Source organism: Populus trichocarpa, chromosome 19 (assembly GCF_000002775.5).
Source record: "Populus trichocarpa isolate Nisqually-1 chromosome 19, P.trichocarpa_v4.1, whole genome shotgun sequence".
Lineage (NCBI taxonomy): Eukaryota > Viridiplantae > Streptophyta > Magnoliopsida > Malpighiales > Salicaceae > Populus > Populus trichocarpa.
Window position 1 is genome coordinate 4,679,758 of NC_037303.2, and position 17,569 is coordinate 4,697,326.

Sequence of the window (17,569 nt, forward strand, 5' to 3'; positions counted from 1 at the left end):
TGAATTGTGAACCAGCACTGCTTCATTACTCGAGGTAAGATAATTTCTTTTGAAATTCAAAACGGGTAGGTCACCCATCACAATGAGACCATCATTTTTTCTGGGTAGGTCACCCATTAGAATGAGACCATTCTCCATCTTCTTTTTTTTACCTGGGTAGGTCACCCATTATAATGAGGCCATTCTTCCCCCTGGGTAGGTCACCCATAAGAATGAGACCACTCTTCCTCTTTTCCACTTGGGTAGGTCACCCATCACAATGAGACCACTCTTCCTTTACTGGGTAGGTCACCCCAATTAGAATGTAGGACCAATGGCTATTCTCCATCTTTTTTTACCTGGGTAGGTCACCCATTATAATGAGGCCATTCTTCCCCCTGGGTAGGTCACCCATAAGAATGAGACCATTCTTCTCCTTTTCCACTTGGGTAGGTCACCCATCACAATGAGACCATTTTTTCTGGGTAGGTCACCCATTAGAATGAGACCATTCTCCATCTTTTTTTTACCTGGGTAGGTCACCCATTATAATGAGGCCATTCTTCCCCCTGGGTAGGTCACCCATAAGAATGAGACCACTCTTCCCCCTTTCCACTTGGGTAGGTCACCCATTAGAATGAGACCATTCTCCATCTTTTTTACTTGGGTAGGTCACCCATTATAATGAGGCCATTCTTCCCCTGGGTAGGTCACCCATAAGAATGAGACTACTTTTCCCTTCTCTCCACTTGGGTAGGTCACCCACCACAATGAGACCATCTTGCATTTGGGTAGGTCACCCGTCAGAATGAGACCATCTTGCATTTGGGTAGGTCACCCGTCATAATAAGACCACACACACATTTTTGTATTGGTTTTGGTTAAAGGAGATTGCCAGATGGGATCTCAGGTTAAGCCAACCACACACAGAGTCATGTGGCTATAATAAGATAAAAATGGCACAAGAGGATAAGGAGAAGAAACCTTTGTAACACTACGGGGAACCTTTAGTATATATACTTTATGTCCACAAGAAAAAAATTATTTTTTCAATGTGGGATTTGAAGCCTTTTAGTATATATACTCTATGTTTACAAGAAAAAAAATTATATTTTTTCAATGTGGGATAAAAAAAAATTTTGGTTTAAATACTTCAACTTAAAAGGATAACATAATATCTTTTTAATGTGAGATTTGAAGGATTTGAAACCTTTTCGTATATATACTCTATGTTCACAAGAAAAAAATTATGTTTTTTTAATGTGGGATAAAAAACTTTTTTGATTTAAATACTTCAACTTAAAAGGATAACATAATATCTTTTTAATGTATGATAAAAAAACTTTTTGAAATATTCTTTTAAACTTCATTATTTACAACATGTATAGCCTATATTCACATGAATTGTTTTTTAATTTTTTTCATATGAAATATTAAAACTTCAATAATATTTTTTAATTTTTCTGGGTTGACCCGTGTAACCCGCTACCCGACCCCTTGGTCGGGTCAACCCCCGGATCGGGTTTGATAACTATGTCATATGTACATTTTATTTGAATAAAAAAACTTTTTAAGGCAAAAGTAATTCATAAATATTGTTATATAATAGTATTTGTAATGCGAAAAGACATTACAATTTTATAATATTAAAATATAAATATTAACAAAACACTAAAGATTGGGTTATTAAAGTATTACCATGTATCATTATTTTTTTTATTCGATTATCTCAATTTCATGACTTGATCCATGATGGTTAAACCACCCATGATCATTCTAGAAATTATCACTAGAGTAGGGACGTTTGCTACTATAGAGAGAAGGAAATTGTTCTTGATTTTAAATAGGAACAAAGGTGAGCTGCTGGTTGGAATGTCTTGACATCACTGTTTTGTCGAATAGAGAGGTGCTAAAGATTATTCATTTTGATAACCTCAAGGCGTGGTAAAAAAAAAGTATAGTTTATTAAAGCTTACTGCTCTTGTGTAAGCTATAAGAGCGATGAATAAGTTGAGATTGAAATTAGAAGCATTAAGAGGTTTGCCAACGGGTGCAAACTCATCATTATAAGTTTTCTACATTTTAAGTAGGTTATGACATTTTCATCGGGTATTTAACGTAATTTAATTAGAGTTGACTGTATAAACATGATGTGTGTTCTGAAGAGAGGGGATAATGTCATTGCTAAAACAGTTCGAATAACATGAGATGTGGTGTAACCAATAATTAAAGACAATACATCAACGAAGAAGGAGGCAATCAGTGTGCTTATAAGTGGTTGGCTATATTGCATTCACATGGTATAGGTCAGATGACTTCTATGATGTTATAAGTGATAATGGTTTTGACAACGTATGAATGAAGTCATTTATGAACTTAAATAAGTTTTGGCCAATTAGAAAAGGTTGAACCTCTACTTTTCAAAAAAATAAAATATATAATTGTTAATTGTAAGTTTTAGAAAGAGGTAGTATTGAGCAACTTGAAGGTTGCAACTATTGTAGCTGGGTGTATAGATATGGTACGTGTTATGAAGAGAAAGGCTAGTGTCAATGATATAATGGCTCAAATAGTATAAGATGTGGTACAATCAATAATTAAAGACAATGCCTTAATGGAGAGAGAGGTAATCAGTGTGCTCATGAGTAGTTGTTCATGATGCATCTACATGGTATATGTTGGATTGAATTCTATGATGTTATTAGTGATAATGGTTTTGGTAGGGCATGAATGACTGTCATTTATGAACTTCAATATGTCTTAGTCAATTTAAAAGGCTGGACCTCTACTTTTCAAAAAACATAACTGTTGCTTGTAAGTTTTAAAGTGAAATAGCAGTGAGCATGTTGAAGGTTGCTACTATTGTGGGTTTATTGAGCAGAACTAACTCTATTAGGTTTGTTGTGGGTTGTGATATGGAGAAGGTTTGTGAAGGAGACATTTTTCTAGAGTAATCATGTGTGTAGTTATGCAATAGGCTCTCACACCATAACATAACAAGAGAAAACACTAATTGAGAGAAAGTGGGAGAAGTTGTCGTGAGTTGCAAAGTATTCTAGCAGTTTTAATGCATTTTCTAATGATGAATTATGTATATTTGTTATATATATATATAAGGATAATCAACCCTAATAGATTATGTATAATGGGCCCTAATATAATAAATATAGTAATGATAATATAATTAGTATAAGGATAGTCAACCCTAATGGTTTATGTATAATGGGCCCTAATATAATAAATATAGTAATGATAATATAATAGATAATTAAACCTAGAATCATATTGAATCATATTGTTTCAATATAGAACACTTCGTGATATGGGTACAAACAACTAGGTTGATATTATATAATCTATAAAAATAATTTTCTCAATTGTGGAGATACTTGTGAAGAGTTGATATATATAAAGATTATAAAAGTATGCAATATGCATTTTCAATGAAAAGCTTATAAAACAAATTTTCATTTAGTCAATACAAAAACAATTAACAATAAAAAGAATCCATAAATCTTTAGTTCAATTTTTTAATAAATAATATGTCGCAGGGACATCTTAGAGAACTAAGGGTAAAAATGGATGAGTCACTACTTAGTTTTATAATAATTAAAAACTCTAACTAGTCTTTAGAGTTCTAGATAATGAGTTGGTTATGGTAATAGGAAAGATGACTATCATCTTATTCATCCTACTAAAAGTAAGTTGTATTGTTGATTGTTTTTAATGATAAAGATACATATTATACTCTTGCTAAGGATTTGCCTGAACTAATGTATTCATATGTGTTAAAAACTACTAAAACCTATAATAGTGATTTGGGACTTAGGCCTAACAAGGGATGTTGGGTCCAAGAGGATGGTGAATGATAAATTGGACTCTAAGACCATTTCTTGGATTGAATTCAAAATGAGCATGAAGATCTCCACTCACACTCAACAGGATTTAATGGAGACATTAACCCCGTCCAAGTTTGTTTGCAATGATGGGGAAATATCTTAGAATGTAAAAAAAATCTAAACATACATTTGACATATTGATAAAATACAAAGAATATGTACAAACACGAGCAAAAACAAAATTCACACTATATATTTTTTAAAAAAGAAAACAAATGTTATCACCTCAAAGGCGACTCTAATGGTAAGATAGTGGTTTATTATATGATAAAAAAGTGAATCAAAAGGATACCATTCAACTCATAAATTAAATTCACATTTAAATAAAACAATATACATATACAACTCTTAAAAAACATATCAATTTTTTTTTTGTTTTCACCTTCCAAATAATAGGGTCTGTTTAATTATCGCACTATTTATAGTTTGAAGAAAAATAACATAAACAATTAAAAATGTTTTCTAGGAAAAAAAAATAACAAAGTTTCAACATCCAATTGGCAGAACTCATTTGATGATCTATCAATGGGTCAATTCTTTGATAAAAATTTGAAATCCTTTATATGTGTGTGTGTGTGTGTGTGTGTGTGTGTGTGTGTGTGTGTGTGTGTGTGAAAAATACCCGTACTGTTTTTTTAGAAAAATCATTAAAAGAATAAAAACTACATATAGATCAATGAGTCAATACATATAATTAAACACACCACATCACACATCCATCATTCTCATATATAAATCAATAATGGACTCAACAAAAAATAATCCTCAACAACATCATTAATATATAAACTTAAGCACCATACTCATCAAATTCACAAACACACCATGTCAAATTATTACATAAATAAATTAGTCAATCACAAAATTTAACATAAATCAATGTGTTAAGGTTTGAGATTGACCTCTAAAAATTATAGAATTAAACTAAAAACAATATGGAAAAATAATGGCAAAGGCGACGAGTGTTCTTGACGAGGTGTGACATGTAATACATACATGGTTAATGGACTTGCAAAACAATATAAAGAACTATGGTTTTTTTAGTGGAAATTATAGGTGATGTGTTTGGGTTACCTTTGGGTTTGATTTTAAATGTTTATGGTTGAGTTTAAGACTAATATTTTTTCATGGGTTTTAGGCTAAAAAGGAGTTGTGATTTCATGTTTTATTAGGCAAGGATTCACAACGTGGAGGGATGTGGTGGTTGATCATTATTTTTTTGGTTAAAGTTACTGGTTAATTGACAATGAAAATGGAAGAAAATGGGTTGTTTGACTTGTGGAGAAGATGAGTGTTTTGTGTTTTTCGGTTGGATGGTTTTGGGGTGGATTTGGTGATAGTGAAAAAGAAGAACAGTGATGTTATAAAAGGTTAGATGGAGAGAGACTAGTAGTTTGAGTTGGGCTGCTAATCAGAGATGACAATGGTGTTTAGGTAGATTGACAATTGATATGGCTATAATGACTTGTATGGGTTATTGAGGACAATGACGAGATGGAGGAGAAAAGGACTATGATTGTGGCTTAACTAGATATAAAGGAAGAAAATGAATGGATGGAAGATGACAACTGGGTTTGGTTGGGAAAATAAAAGATGAAGGCTAGGATTTTGAAATGGAGAGAGATAGTCTTTTTTTTTTATCAGATGAACTAATTTTTGAATGATTTTTTCTACTTTTCTCTCTCTTTTTCTTACTCTATAATATCTTTCCTCTAATCTTTTTTTTTTCCCTTGAGTTTTTGGTTTTCTCTACTTGATTTATCATGTATTTTTCATGTCTAAGTTCTTTTAGGCTTTTCTCTTCGTTTTTACAGTGTATCTGCTTCTTTTATTCTAAGTATATAGTTTTTTTATAGCTCAGGATTTGCTTATTTTTAAGTTCTTCTTATCTTCTCATCTCTACATATCCCTATATTTTCATCTCACAATTATTTTGGAGAAAGGTTCAAACTTTTTATATTTATTTCGATCCTTTTTTCTTCATTCACATGTCGTTTCACTTCCTATTTTTTTCTCAATTTTTTTATGTTGGAAAAAAGGAGTATTGCTCTAGTTCCGCGTGTAAATAAGTAATATATAAGATAGATAGATTTAATATTGTTTTGGTTGGAGTTGGTGGTTGATCGATAATTAAAAAAATGAAAACATGGTTGTTCGACGCGTAAAGAATATAAGTGTTTATTGTTTTGGGTTGGATGAGTTCTTAGGTGGATTTGGTACTGGTGAGAGAGGAGAACAATGATGGTGAAAGGTGAGATGGAGAGAGATTATCAACTGGAGTTGGGTTGTTAATCGAATATAGTAGTGGTATTTAGGTATATTGACAATTGATATGGTTGTTTAGGTATTTAGAAGAACAATAAAGAAGAAAAGGAATGTAATTATGGTTTGTGGCTTAGCTGAAAATAAAGGAAAGAGATGGATGGTTGATAAAAGATGGTTGTATTTTGTTGGCAGAATGGAAGATGAAGGCTAAGGTTTTGTAAGGGGGAGAAAGTCTTTTTTTTTTTTTGGATCAGTTAGACTAATTCTTTTAGGGTGTTTTCTACTTGTTTTCTTTTTTTTTCCTTACTCTCCAATATATTTGGTTTTCTTTATTTGATGTCTTGTTATTTTTTCTGTGTTTGGGTTCTCTTAGTTTTTTCTTAATTTTTATCAATGTATCCTTTCTTTTTTTTCTATGTATCTAGTCTAGCCCAGACTTTTCTTATCTTTTCAACTCTTCTTATCCCTCATCTCTTCATATTCTCATATCCCTCTCTTCTTATCTCACATTCTTTTTTGAAGAAAAGTTTAAACTTTTTATATTTATTTTGGTCCTTATTTCTTCATTTGCTTCTTGTTTCACTCTTTATTTTTATTTATTTTTTCTCATTTTTTATGTTGAAAAATAGAGGTAAAAATGTTTTATGACATAATGTATCTTTAATTTTTGATTTATTGTCAAGATAATAGAATTTAATATAGTAGACTCTTGTTTCACGTGTAAATAAGTAATATATAAGATAGATGAATTTAATTTTAATAGTAAGTTTATCTCTCTTTTGGTATTAGGAGTAGTATTTATTTCTTATTTTTTTCCCTTAAGATTATTTAGGGATGGATGAAGGAAGGTGAAAAAGTGAAAGGAAGAAGAAAGTATAAGTAATAATAAAAAAAATAAGAGAAAAAGTGAAAGGATGAAGTAATAAGAAAGTATTTGTTCATTGTTTTTGCTCTAACCTACACCGTATACACACACTTATAAGAAAAAGTATAAGATTACTTTATTACCCTTGACTTCACATTATAATTAATGATTACTCCTAACAACACTCCCTCTCAAGATATGGTATAAATATCTCTCATACATATCTTGAAAGTAATGTGGAACAACCTACTACTAAGGCTCTTATTAAATACATCAATTAATTGTTCTTCAGTTTTTACAAATGAGATACAAATAATCTTTTCATTCAACTTCTCATTGATAAAATGTTTGTTAACCTCAACATGTTTTGCCCGATCATGTTAAAAAAAAGATTATGAGCAATGTTGATAGCTACTCTATTATCACAGAATAACGATATAGGACCACCAACAGTTATTCCAAGCTCATACATTAGATTTTTAAGCCATAAAAGTTCACATACTTTATGTGTCATTACTCAATACTCTACTTCTACACTAGACCAATCTACATCTAGATATTGTGCTTTTATTAGTGGTAATCTAGTCTTATGAATGAGTAAAAAACAAATTATTTCCCTATTATCTCCCTGAACTATTTTTTTTCTAGTTCCTTATCACTCCTATATTTTTTGACTCGTGCTGAATTTTCATCTCCTTCTTCCCTCTCCCTTTGATTTGCTCCTTTTAATTATGGTCCAGGATTTAACAAATAAGCAGGGGATACTAAGAACATACCCTCACTTTCATCGACCTTCTTTTGAGGTGTGAGTTAACAATATATGACTTATTCTCATAAAAAGCTACATCCATGTTGACAAATATTTTTCTACTTGAAGGGTAATAACATTTATACCCTCTTTGAATAGCTAAGTATCCAATAAGAATACATTTGAATGCTTGTGGATCCAACTTCCTAACAACTTATTTATGATCCTAAACAAAACAAACAAACCTAAAGGTTTTTTGCAGGATAATTTAGGAACTCCCTTAAGAACTCTTATTGGAATCCTATTAATGAGATATGTTGTTGTAAAAAACTCATATCCCCAGTAGTTTTTGGAAAAATTCCTTGTGAACATGAGAGAGATCTAGCAATTGTTTATTTTTTTGCTTAACTGCATAATTTTGATTTAGTGTATCTACATAACTAGTCTAATACAGAATCCCATGTTCCAATAAATATCTTTGAAAAACTTCATTCATCTACTCAATACCATTATCACTCTTTAATATATGAACTTTATCATTAAACTGTGTAGAGATCATGTTATGGAACCTCTTAAAGTAAGAAGACATTTTACTTTTATTATGCATCAAATAAACCAAAGTATTACAACTATAACACTTAATAAAAGTAACAATCCATCTACAATTAGATAAGAAAACAGATTGATTAGGACCCCAAACATCTTAGTGAATCACCATAAAAGTTTACTATTTCTATTATGAGTTGAGGAATAAGAAGCATGTATATGTTTAGCAAATCACAAGCATCACAAGATAAGGTTTTTGTAGTACATTGCTTAGATTATGCTAGAAATAGGTTTCTTAAAGCTACAATTGATGTATCATTGAAGTAATTCTTCATTGACATCCTTATAAATGGTCACCATAGCCAATCATTTTCTTTGTCTTCAAGTCTTTCAATACACAATATGTGGAATAGAATGAGACTTCACACTTTTAAATCATTAGTTATTTTAGTTACATATATAGAAGATTAGCAGAGAATTGGGAAATATGAAGAACTGAGGTTAAATATAAAGTAGGAGTATATTGGATTAAACTTTTATCAGAAATGGAGGCTGGAGAACCATCAACTATACATACTTTATCTTTACATGAGAAAGGATTATAAGATGAAAACTTTTTGAAAGATCGAGTCATATGATAATTAGCTCTTGAATCTATAACTCAATGATCAGAATCAAAAAGGGTGGAAGAATTAGAAGTTATTATCGGCATACCTGCATATGCAAAATTGGATGAAGATAAAGGATCAAGTTTGGCCATTAAATGTCTAAGTGTATGAACCGCTTATTTGGACAAAGTTATAATGTTTGATTGACTATTATGAACTACACTCTTAGTTATCTCTTACACATGAATTTGTGATCTAGGAAAAACTATTTTTCCCACCTTATCTTTTTGAATGATGTCTATGTAACTTCCATTATATCTCATTGTGTGTTTAGTTCATCCACAATAATCACCTTTTAATTGTTCTTTATCTGCTAACCTTGGTTAATTAAAACGTGTAAATCCTCATCTAAAGTTTTTCTAATTAGAGTTACCTATCATGATTGACCTTTTATAAGTAACAATGCACAACATTGCATTTTTCCTATTTTTCTTTTGCTGAATATGAGAATACGTCTGCTTCAAGAAAGGGAAAAGCTCTCTCTCTCACAACTTAAACTCTAATATGGTCATACTCAATGTTTAACCTAGCTAGAAAGTCATAAACATGTTTCATATCAATTAGTTTTTCAAACTTAATAACATGTAGACATTTCATGTTGTTTGGTTTCTTGAACCTTTTTTTATAACTCATAAACTTGTGCATCATTGTCCAATTATGAGCATGTTAGGCTAGCAACATTCTAATTTTTTTAAGCAGAATCCAAAAGGAGATAACCCTGAACAATCGAAGGTTGCATAGAGTTGATGAGTTAGGACATAACTAGAAAGTCTCCTAACTCCCATTTAGCAAATGGTGAGTTGTTAGGTGTTGGTCTTTTTTTTTTCCTGTGATATACCCATACAATCCACATGCCTTGATAAACAACATATAGGATTAGGACCAAGCTAAATAATTATTTCCATTTAATTTGATAGAGTTGGGTAAAATCTTCACTCATAACTCTAACTTGACTCCCACTACTCTTACCAGATATAATACTTGTTTTATCAGTTGTACTCTTCCATGTCATATTCACAACTCTACCAAAGATTATATATTTGACCACTGTTAGAACCCAACTAGTCATTGATTAATAATCATCTCGCTAACTTAATTACAACCAACTATTATCACTTAATCCAAGAAGCAAACCTTTGGTTCATAAGATTCAGACAGCTGAAACCTAATATTTTTCCCTACAAAATTAACAGCTCAAATAACAATTGTTAGTGAGACATTAAGGCTTTTGTTCATTGATTCAATGAATTTCTGAAAGTATAATCTAAACATTATGGTGATGTCGTACTGACATCAACATGTTGTCATTACTGATATCAATAAAACAATTAACATCCTTTTAAAACAACGACGATTGAACTCACTAGATCTAGTTGTTGTACTCTAATAACATGTTTTTTCTAAGATTATTTGGAAATGGATAAAGAAAGGTGAAAAGATGAGAGGTAGAAGAAAGAGGAAATAAAAGATGAAATGACAAGAAAATATTTGTTTTGGCACTAGACTACACTGCATGTGTGTGTGTGTGTGTGTGTGTGTGTGTGTATAAAGTATAAGAAAATTTTATCATCCTTAACTCTACAATATAATTAATGATTGCTCCTAACAACATTTTTAGCAAGATAAATTTTTAATGTTAGTTAACTTGTATTTGAAAGATTGATTTGTCTTAATTATATCGATTATGCTATAAAGCTTCATTTTTTTTATTAGTTATGCTCCTGTCTACAAAACTAAAAAACTTTAACTCGAAATTTTGTGATTAAAATATAGAAATGTGTAATGAACTATAAGATAATATTTAGTATGCTGGACAAATATGGATGAGATATAATATTATTTTTTTGTGAAGTTGCTTGGTGTATTTTTGGACAATACAAAAATCAATTTTTGTCATGTCCAAGGTGTTCTAATTGAGAAGTTTTTGTCCCACTAAAAGAGATAGGACAAGCTTATCAAATTCTCTATATAAGGATTAACTCATATTGATCCAGATCAATGTAAAGATAAAAGTGATGATTATCATTATTTTAAAACTCGACTAGAGAGTTGACCTGGAGCACGAGATTGGGGTCACGAGTCTGGTTGACCATTAATCCAAGTCAATATAAAAGCTAAAAATTATTATTAGCATAGTTTTAAAACCTAACTTGGAAGTTGACCCAAGACAAGACTCGAATCACAAGTCGAGTTGACCTCTGACTCAGGTCAACTTAAGAATAAAAATGATTAATCATAGTTTTAAAATACAACTCAAGGGTTGACCTGGGTCACAGATCAAGTTGACCATTAACCTAAATCACCATAATAATATAAATAGTTATTATCAGTTTTAAAACCCAACTAAAAAGTTGACTTGAGACAAGGCCTGAATCACGAGTCGAGTTAACAACTTACCAGGATCAACATAAAAATAAAATTAATTATTATCATAGTTTTAAAATCCGACTTGAAAGCCAACCCAGAACAAAGCCAAGGGAGTCAAGTTGACCAATGACTAGGGTCAACATAAATATACAAATGATTATTATCATAATTTTAAAACCCGATTTAAAAGTCACCATAATAATATAAATAGTTATTATCAGTTTTAAAACCCAACTAAAAAGTTGACTTGAGACAAGGCCTGAATCACGAGTAAGTTAACAACTTACCAGGATCAACATAAAAATAAAACTAATTATTATCATAATTTTAAAACCCGACTTGAGAGCCAACCCAGAACAAAGCCAAGGGAGTCAAGTTGACCAATGACTAGGGTCAACATAAATATACAAATGATTATTATCATAATTTTAAAACCCGATTTAAAAATCAACCCAGAACAGGTTGAATCACGAGTTAGAAAGATCAACTCAGGTTGACCCAAATCAAGATAAAAATAATTATTATAGTTTTAAAACCTGACTCGAAAATCAACGTGAGACAAGACTTGAGTAATAAATTAAAAAGATCAATCCAAGTTAGCCCAAATAAAATAAAACAAATCAAAACATTCTTGTTTTGACTAAGAAAAGTACAAAAAAATATACTTAATTTTTTATCTATGTTTTATCTTGAGGTCAAATGTCAACCCAGGTTTTTTATCAGATCAATTCTTTTTTTATTTTTTCTCGAACCCAAACCACTCAAGTCTCTAAATCAACCTTATCCCATCCATGTCAATCAAACATAAAATAAAATAAATTATCCAATCTAGTCCAACACACACCAAACACAAATCAAGACAATTACTTATTCAGTCAAATCCTATGAGATTCAATTAATATTTTCCAGCATACCAAACAATACCTAAAATACCATATCATGGTTACATGCCCCGCTAGACATAATTAATTTTCTTACTCAAGCTATGTCATCTCATGGAGAGGTCAAGTAGAGGAAGCAAACAGACGATGTAGCACATAAAAACTGAAAAATAGAAAGCCAAACCCATTCTTCTCAATACGCCTAATTCAAAAAAGAATACTGAAAAAACCTTCAGAGGTCTTGAGAGGCCATTTCCTTCCTGCCACACTAAGAGAGCTGAAGGGGCCTTTCATTTGAAATAGGAACTCCCATAAAGCATGTGTACGCTGATGGTAGCTAGCAAATTCATTACCACGATAACGAAACCAACCAACTACAACCTATCCTAAGAATTCTATGCTAAAATTGTATAATGTGATAGCAAACGTCCCAAAAATTAGCAGGCACTTGCAACCACATTTGGAGCAACGTTTTCAGATGATACAGCGGATGTAGCATCCCTGCCAGAGTTTTCAACAGTTAAATCTGATCCATTCTCTTCTTTCCCGTTTACCTCTCCATTCATCTTCACAGATTCAAGTGGTGTAGCACCAGCTGGTTCCTTTATGGAGGCTGCATCTGTTTGCAAACTCTCTTTCCCAATCGCAGCAGACTTCCCCTCTGAAATCTGTCACTCAAAGAAAGTTTTACAAGCCTAATCAGCACCGCAAGGACATTAAATAATCTCTCCTAAAGACGGAAATATTCAGAGTAAAATTACAAAACAGAAGCAAATCTTGCCTGCTTGTGAATATTGTGCTTGGCCCTTTTTTCCTGCATGATTCTTTCACGACCTGCATAAAAACTAAAATCATCCAGGATTGATGTCTTTCCCTTGTGATCCTTGAATATTTTAAGAATTTGAACACCCTTCTCAAAGATAACCTAACAGCCACAAATAAACAAGATTAAATGATAAACACTATGGTCGAGAGCCACCCCAAAATATACACACATAGAAAAGAGGTGGGGCAGAGGGGTGAAGAAGGGAGGGAGGGGTGAAGAAAATAATTTAATTACCTCTTGGGTATCCCTACTATTGGTCACAGGCTTGTTTTCATTGTTTTCAAGTGTAATATGCCTCAAACAACCATTTGGAACATCCTTAATAATATGCCACTTTAAAGGAAAGCAACCGGTCCACTTGTCCTGCTGCCAGTACTCAACAGTTTTGTTAAAATCAACAGGCCCCACCATCTCTGCCAAACCAACAAATTGCCCACTGGTGTTGACCTTGAAAAGCAAATATTCAAGATTGTTAAAATTAGGAAAAATATGAATTGATAAACTCAACTTGTAGTTGGTACAGCACTAATACTCACTGAGAATAACAGAAATACAGGACAGTCACCAGGATTCTCTTTGCCCTGTTTATATGCAGCATCCAGCTTCTTATTCCCGTTAGGCGTGCTTGTCCACACACTATATTTGATGCTCTTGTGGACATCATCCTCACTGAATGATTTAATAACAAAGAACTTTGCATCTGAGTATTCTTCAGGAAAGTCTTCCTTATTGTACTGTTCCCTGTCTGGAATTTGGAGCAAATTCTCATCCCTATTACTCTCGGACAATGGGAGGTTCTGCCCCTCTGCTGTTTGTGTGACAGCTCCAAATTCCTTGTGGTTCCTGAAACTCTTGGCCCTCGGTCCTCTATTTAGCTCATTCAAACCATCCCGGTTCTCATTTCCATAGCCATGGCCCCTGGATTTGTACTTGTTATCAACAACCACCCACCCACGTCCATTTGTCCATGAGTTATAGGCATAAGATCCAAAATCAGCACCAGCTCTGCTTCCATATTGACCATACATCCTGTTTCCATATTGACCATACATCCTGTTGTTTGGATTCATCAAGTTCATGTACCCAGATGCTTGGTCCATGCCAGATATTGGTCTTGTAGGATGAGTGTTCTGAGAGCAGATCAATAAATCAGAAATAATTAAACTGCTAATATATTTCAAACTGGAAACTACAAGAAAACACAAGAACTATAAAACACAGAACTTGACAAAAACTAAACAACATAAAATAACCAGATAAAAAGAAAAACTTGGGAGGCTTCTTCAAGTTTTAAATATATCACTTCTGCTGGGTACTGAAAACCCTTAAATCAAACCAAAACAAAGAGGCTTCTATAACTAAATCATGGTCATGGTCTCCAAAATAAATAAATAATCATACAAATAAAGATCAAAATACAATAATTTGATTTGCAAATAATGTAAATAATCTAAAGCTTAAAATAAGAAACAGGTAAGACTGCTGGTTTACACACCAGTGTTGATGAGAACCCTGCACCAGCTGCTGGTCCGTTGCTTCTATTTACACTTCCAGCATTCACTTTGTTATTGGAGTTTCTTGTAGCAGTACCAGCAGAAAAAGGTACTTTGTCAGCTGTACCTGAGGATGCTACATGCCCTTGAGAGTGATTGGGCTGGTTAGAGGGGTAGAACAAGCCTGCAGAAGTTGACGGCTGGTAAAAAGAACCAGGATACTGGTACTGCTGCTGTGCCCCATATAGCTGGCCATCATATCCCATGGTAGGAATGGGTGAATTTGGAGGCAGATATGTTCCAAAAGGCGCATAACCATAGCCTTGGTTATAAATGAAGTTTCCATTATCGCCATAGAAATCCTGCCCAATAGAAAACAAAATTTCAACCCCTAAGATAACTGATAGCTATTACTCGCTTGCAGTTCCACAGATTATACCCTCAATACTATGCAACAAATAAAAAAGGCAATCTAGCTTATAAAGTTCAGACATAATACCACCCAGCAATTAAAAGTTATCAAAATAATTTTAACATAGAGGCAACTCAACACCAGATTTCAAGTAAAAGAAGATTCATTGCCGAATATTTAGATGCTCTTGAAGTCAAAAGTGAGACCCTCTCTCCTATTTATAGTGGAAAGGTTTGATAAGACATTAAATAGGTTGAACCACAAATCCCATTTAATCAAACAATAAGCAAACCCTCATCCAGTATGAAAGATTCAGAAACCATTTCTCATGCAACCTTAAATATAGCATGTACCACAAATAAGCAACAAGAAATTACTGCAGCTGTTCTTGAGTTTGAACTTGAGAGATTAGATTTTCTACCATATTTAATCTTCTAGAGTAGTTTTCTACTCATTGTCATAGCTATGATAGACTGAAGAAGAATGCACAGATTGCTAATGATCAGGAAAATTACAAATGATGATAGCTTGACCAGTCTAATCAACTTAAATACCCATTTTAAAAGATGTAGGGCAATATACTCAGTACACATCTTGCCTCCATTATATGCAATCAACAAATATCCATTAGGGAAAAAGGTACACATTTGGGTCTACATGAAGAGGCATTGTAGACCGTTGTAGAGCTTGGTTGTATTAGAAGCCAAGTCACTTGATCCATAGTGACAAGTGGAAGGCTATACCATCAATTCACTATAGAATCAAACAATGTCACATATGGGATTCTAAAAAATCAAGAGTCAAGATTCCAAGATACCTTCGTAGCAGGTGCAGGATTTCCAGCAGTCTTGGTCTGAGAATCTAATGACAAGTTCTCTAGCAAACCTGCAGCTTCTGTGAGAGTATATGTAAAGGACCAACGAAAGAGGTCGGTCATACATGGCAAGAAACATTCATCACCAAATAGCAGAACAAAACAAAAAGTCTCAGTCTTTATCCTTGAAGGCACATCTAGCATGATTAACAGCATCCCAAAATACATATAAAATACCATTCTTGTCCAGGAAAATATTTAATTCATAATAAGCACCAAAAAATAATAAACCCCACATTTATAAACTGGTTCAAAAGCTTAACAGGACATGTGAAACTCATTCATTTACAATTTCACATTCACGTCCCATGAGAAAACCCAACATCAAAAGAATTCTTCAAAGATAGATATTAAATAGAAAAATAGAAACTTCAAATTCAAAGCCCGCACATAAATATAAACCCCCCCTGCACAAATATCACAAAAGGAAAAAGAAAAAAAGGGGAAAAAAAAAAACTCAGTCAACACCATTTCAATCAACCAAGTCACCATACATGCATAAATAACACATATAAAATCAAGAAAGTAAAAATTCAGCACAAAATTGATTTAAGAACGCAACTTTACTGACTTCTCCAAATCTATACATAAAACCCAACAAAACCCATGTTCCAAAGAACCCAAAAGCATAGAAAAGGCATTAAAAAGAACAAAACACAAATAATTCAAAGACAAAGTAGCATCAGAACACTCCAAATCTTGCAAAAGAAAAAACAAATCCCAAATAAGAGGAGAAGGCAAGGATACTGTCAGTAGCAGAAGGAACAGCTGCCATGACGTTGTTGATGAGATATAGATCGAAGGAGCGACAGAGAAACCCTGGGAGGAGGCGGGTGTTGGGTGTTGGGGTTTCAGTTGTTTTAGGTCGAGTAGTGAAAGAAGAACTTAAGAGAGAAGGCTTGGAGAAGGGGGTAGCCGCCAAAACATCCCCCAAGACCTAGGGTTTTTATTATTATTCAAAAGACAACACAATAGCTACCAAGAAACGGTGTGTGTGTCTCAATTGCACCACGAGTCCCACTAGATTAGATTTTCTTGGCATATATTTTACCTTTAGTTTTTCCTCTTGGAGTAGTAGATAGAGAAGAGACTAAAAGATGGAAAGAAAAGAAGATAGTGGTGATTTTGCACGTGTATCTGTCATAAATGCTGCTTTGAAGTTGAGGGTAATTTACCACCCAAATCATGTTCTTTAGCATCAGCTACTCATTGCCTGCGAACTGTCACGGGTGACTTTTCATTTTAAAGTGTTTTTTTAAAGAATATATATTAAAAAAATATTTTTTTTTTATTTTTAATATCAATATATTAAAATTATTGAAAAACAAATTAAAAAAAATTAATTTAATATTTTTTTAAAAAAAAAAACACACTTAAATAGTTAGAAATACAATTCTAAACATTTACATGATAGTGGATCAACATGATGCTCTTTCCACTTGACCTCCACATCAATCTGGGTTTTAAAGTGAATTGAATGAGTATTAACTGTGTGATCAGTTAAATTAAATTTTTAAATAATCTAAAAAAATAGAAATTTTCATAAAAGACAATAAATAAATAGTAGAGGAAAATTTTAATTTTTTTTATTGAAATTATCTTTTTATTGGTGCAAAGTTTTTTAAAACAAAAATTGTTTTTTTTTATTAACAACATAATTCATTGAATTGAAAGCAATAACAATTAGAAAATAAGTTTGGAGAAACTATAATGGTTTGAAATAAAAAGGAAAAATTGTATGTTTTT

At 32.5% G+C, this 17,569-nt stretch overlaps 1 protein-coding gene across 1 annotated transcript; it reads right to left on the reverse strand.

Moving 5' to 3' along the window:
* Positions 1–12,204: 12,204 nt before the first annotated feature.
* LOC7491036 (YTH domain-containing protein ECT2) lies at positions 12,205–16,896 on the reverse strand. The gene is made up of 7 exons (XM_024591535.2): positions 16,571–16,896; positions 15,767–15,843; positions 14,540–14,899; positions 13,581–14,174; positions 13,279–13,491; positions 13,000–13,143; positions 12,205–12,886 (listed from the first exon to the last, which is right to left on the reverse strand). Exons 1-7 carry the CDS (start codon positions 16,596–16,598, stop codon positions 12,656–12,658), a joined length of 1,647 nt encoding a protein of 548 aa, XP_024447303.1. The 5' UTR covers positions 16,599–16,896; the 3' UTR covers positions 12,205–12,655.
* Between the last annotated feature and the right edge of the window lie 673 nt (positions 16,897–17,569).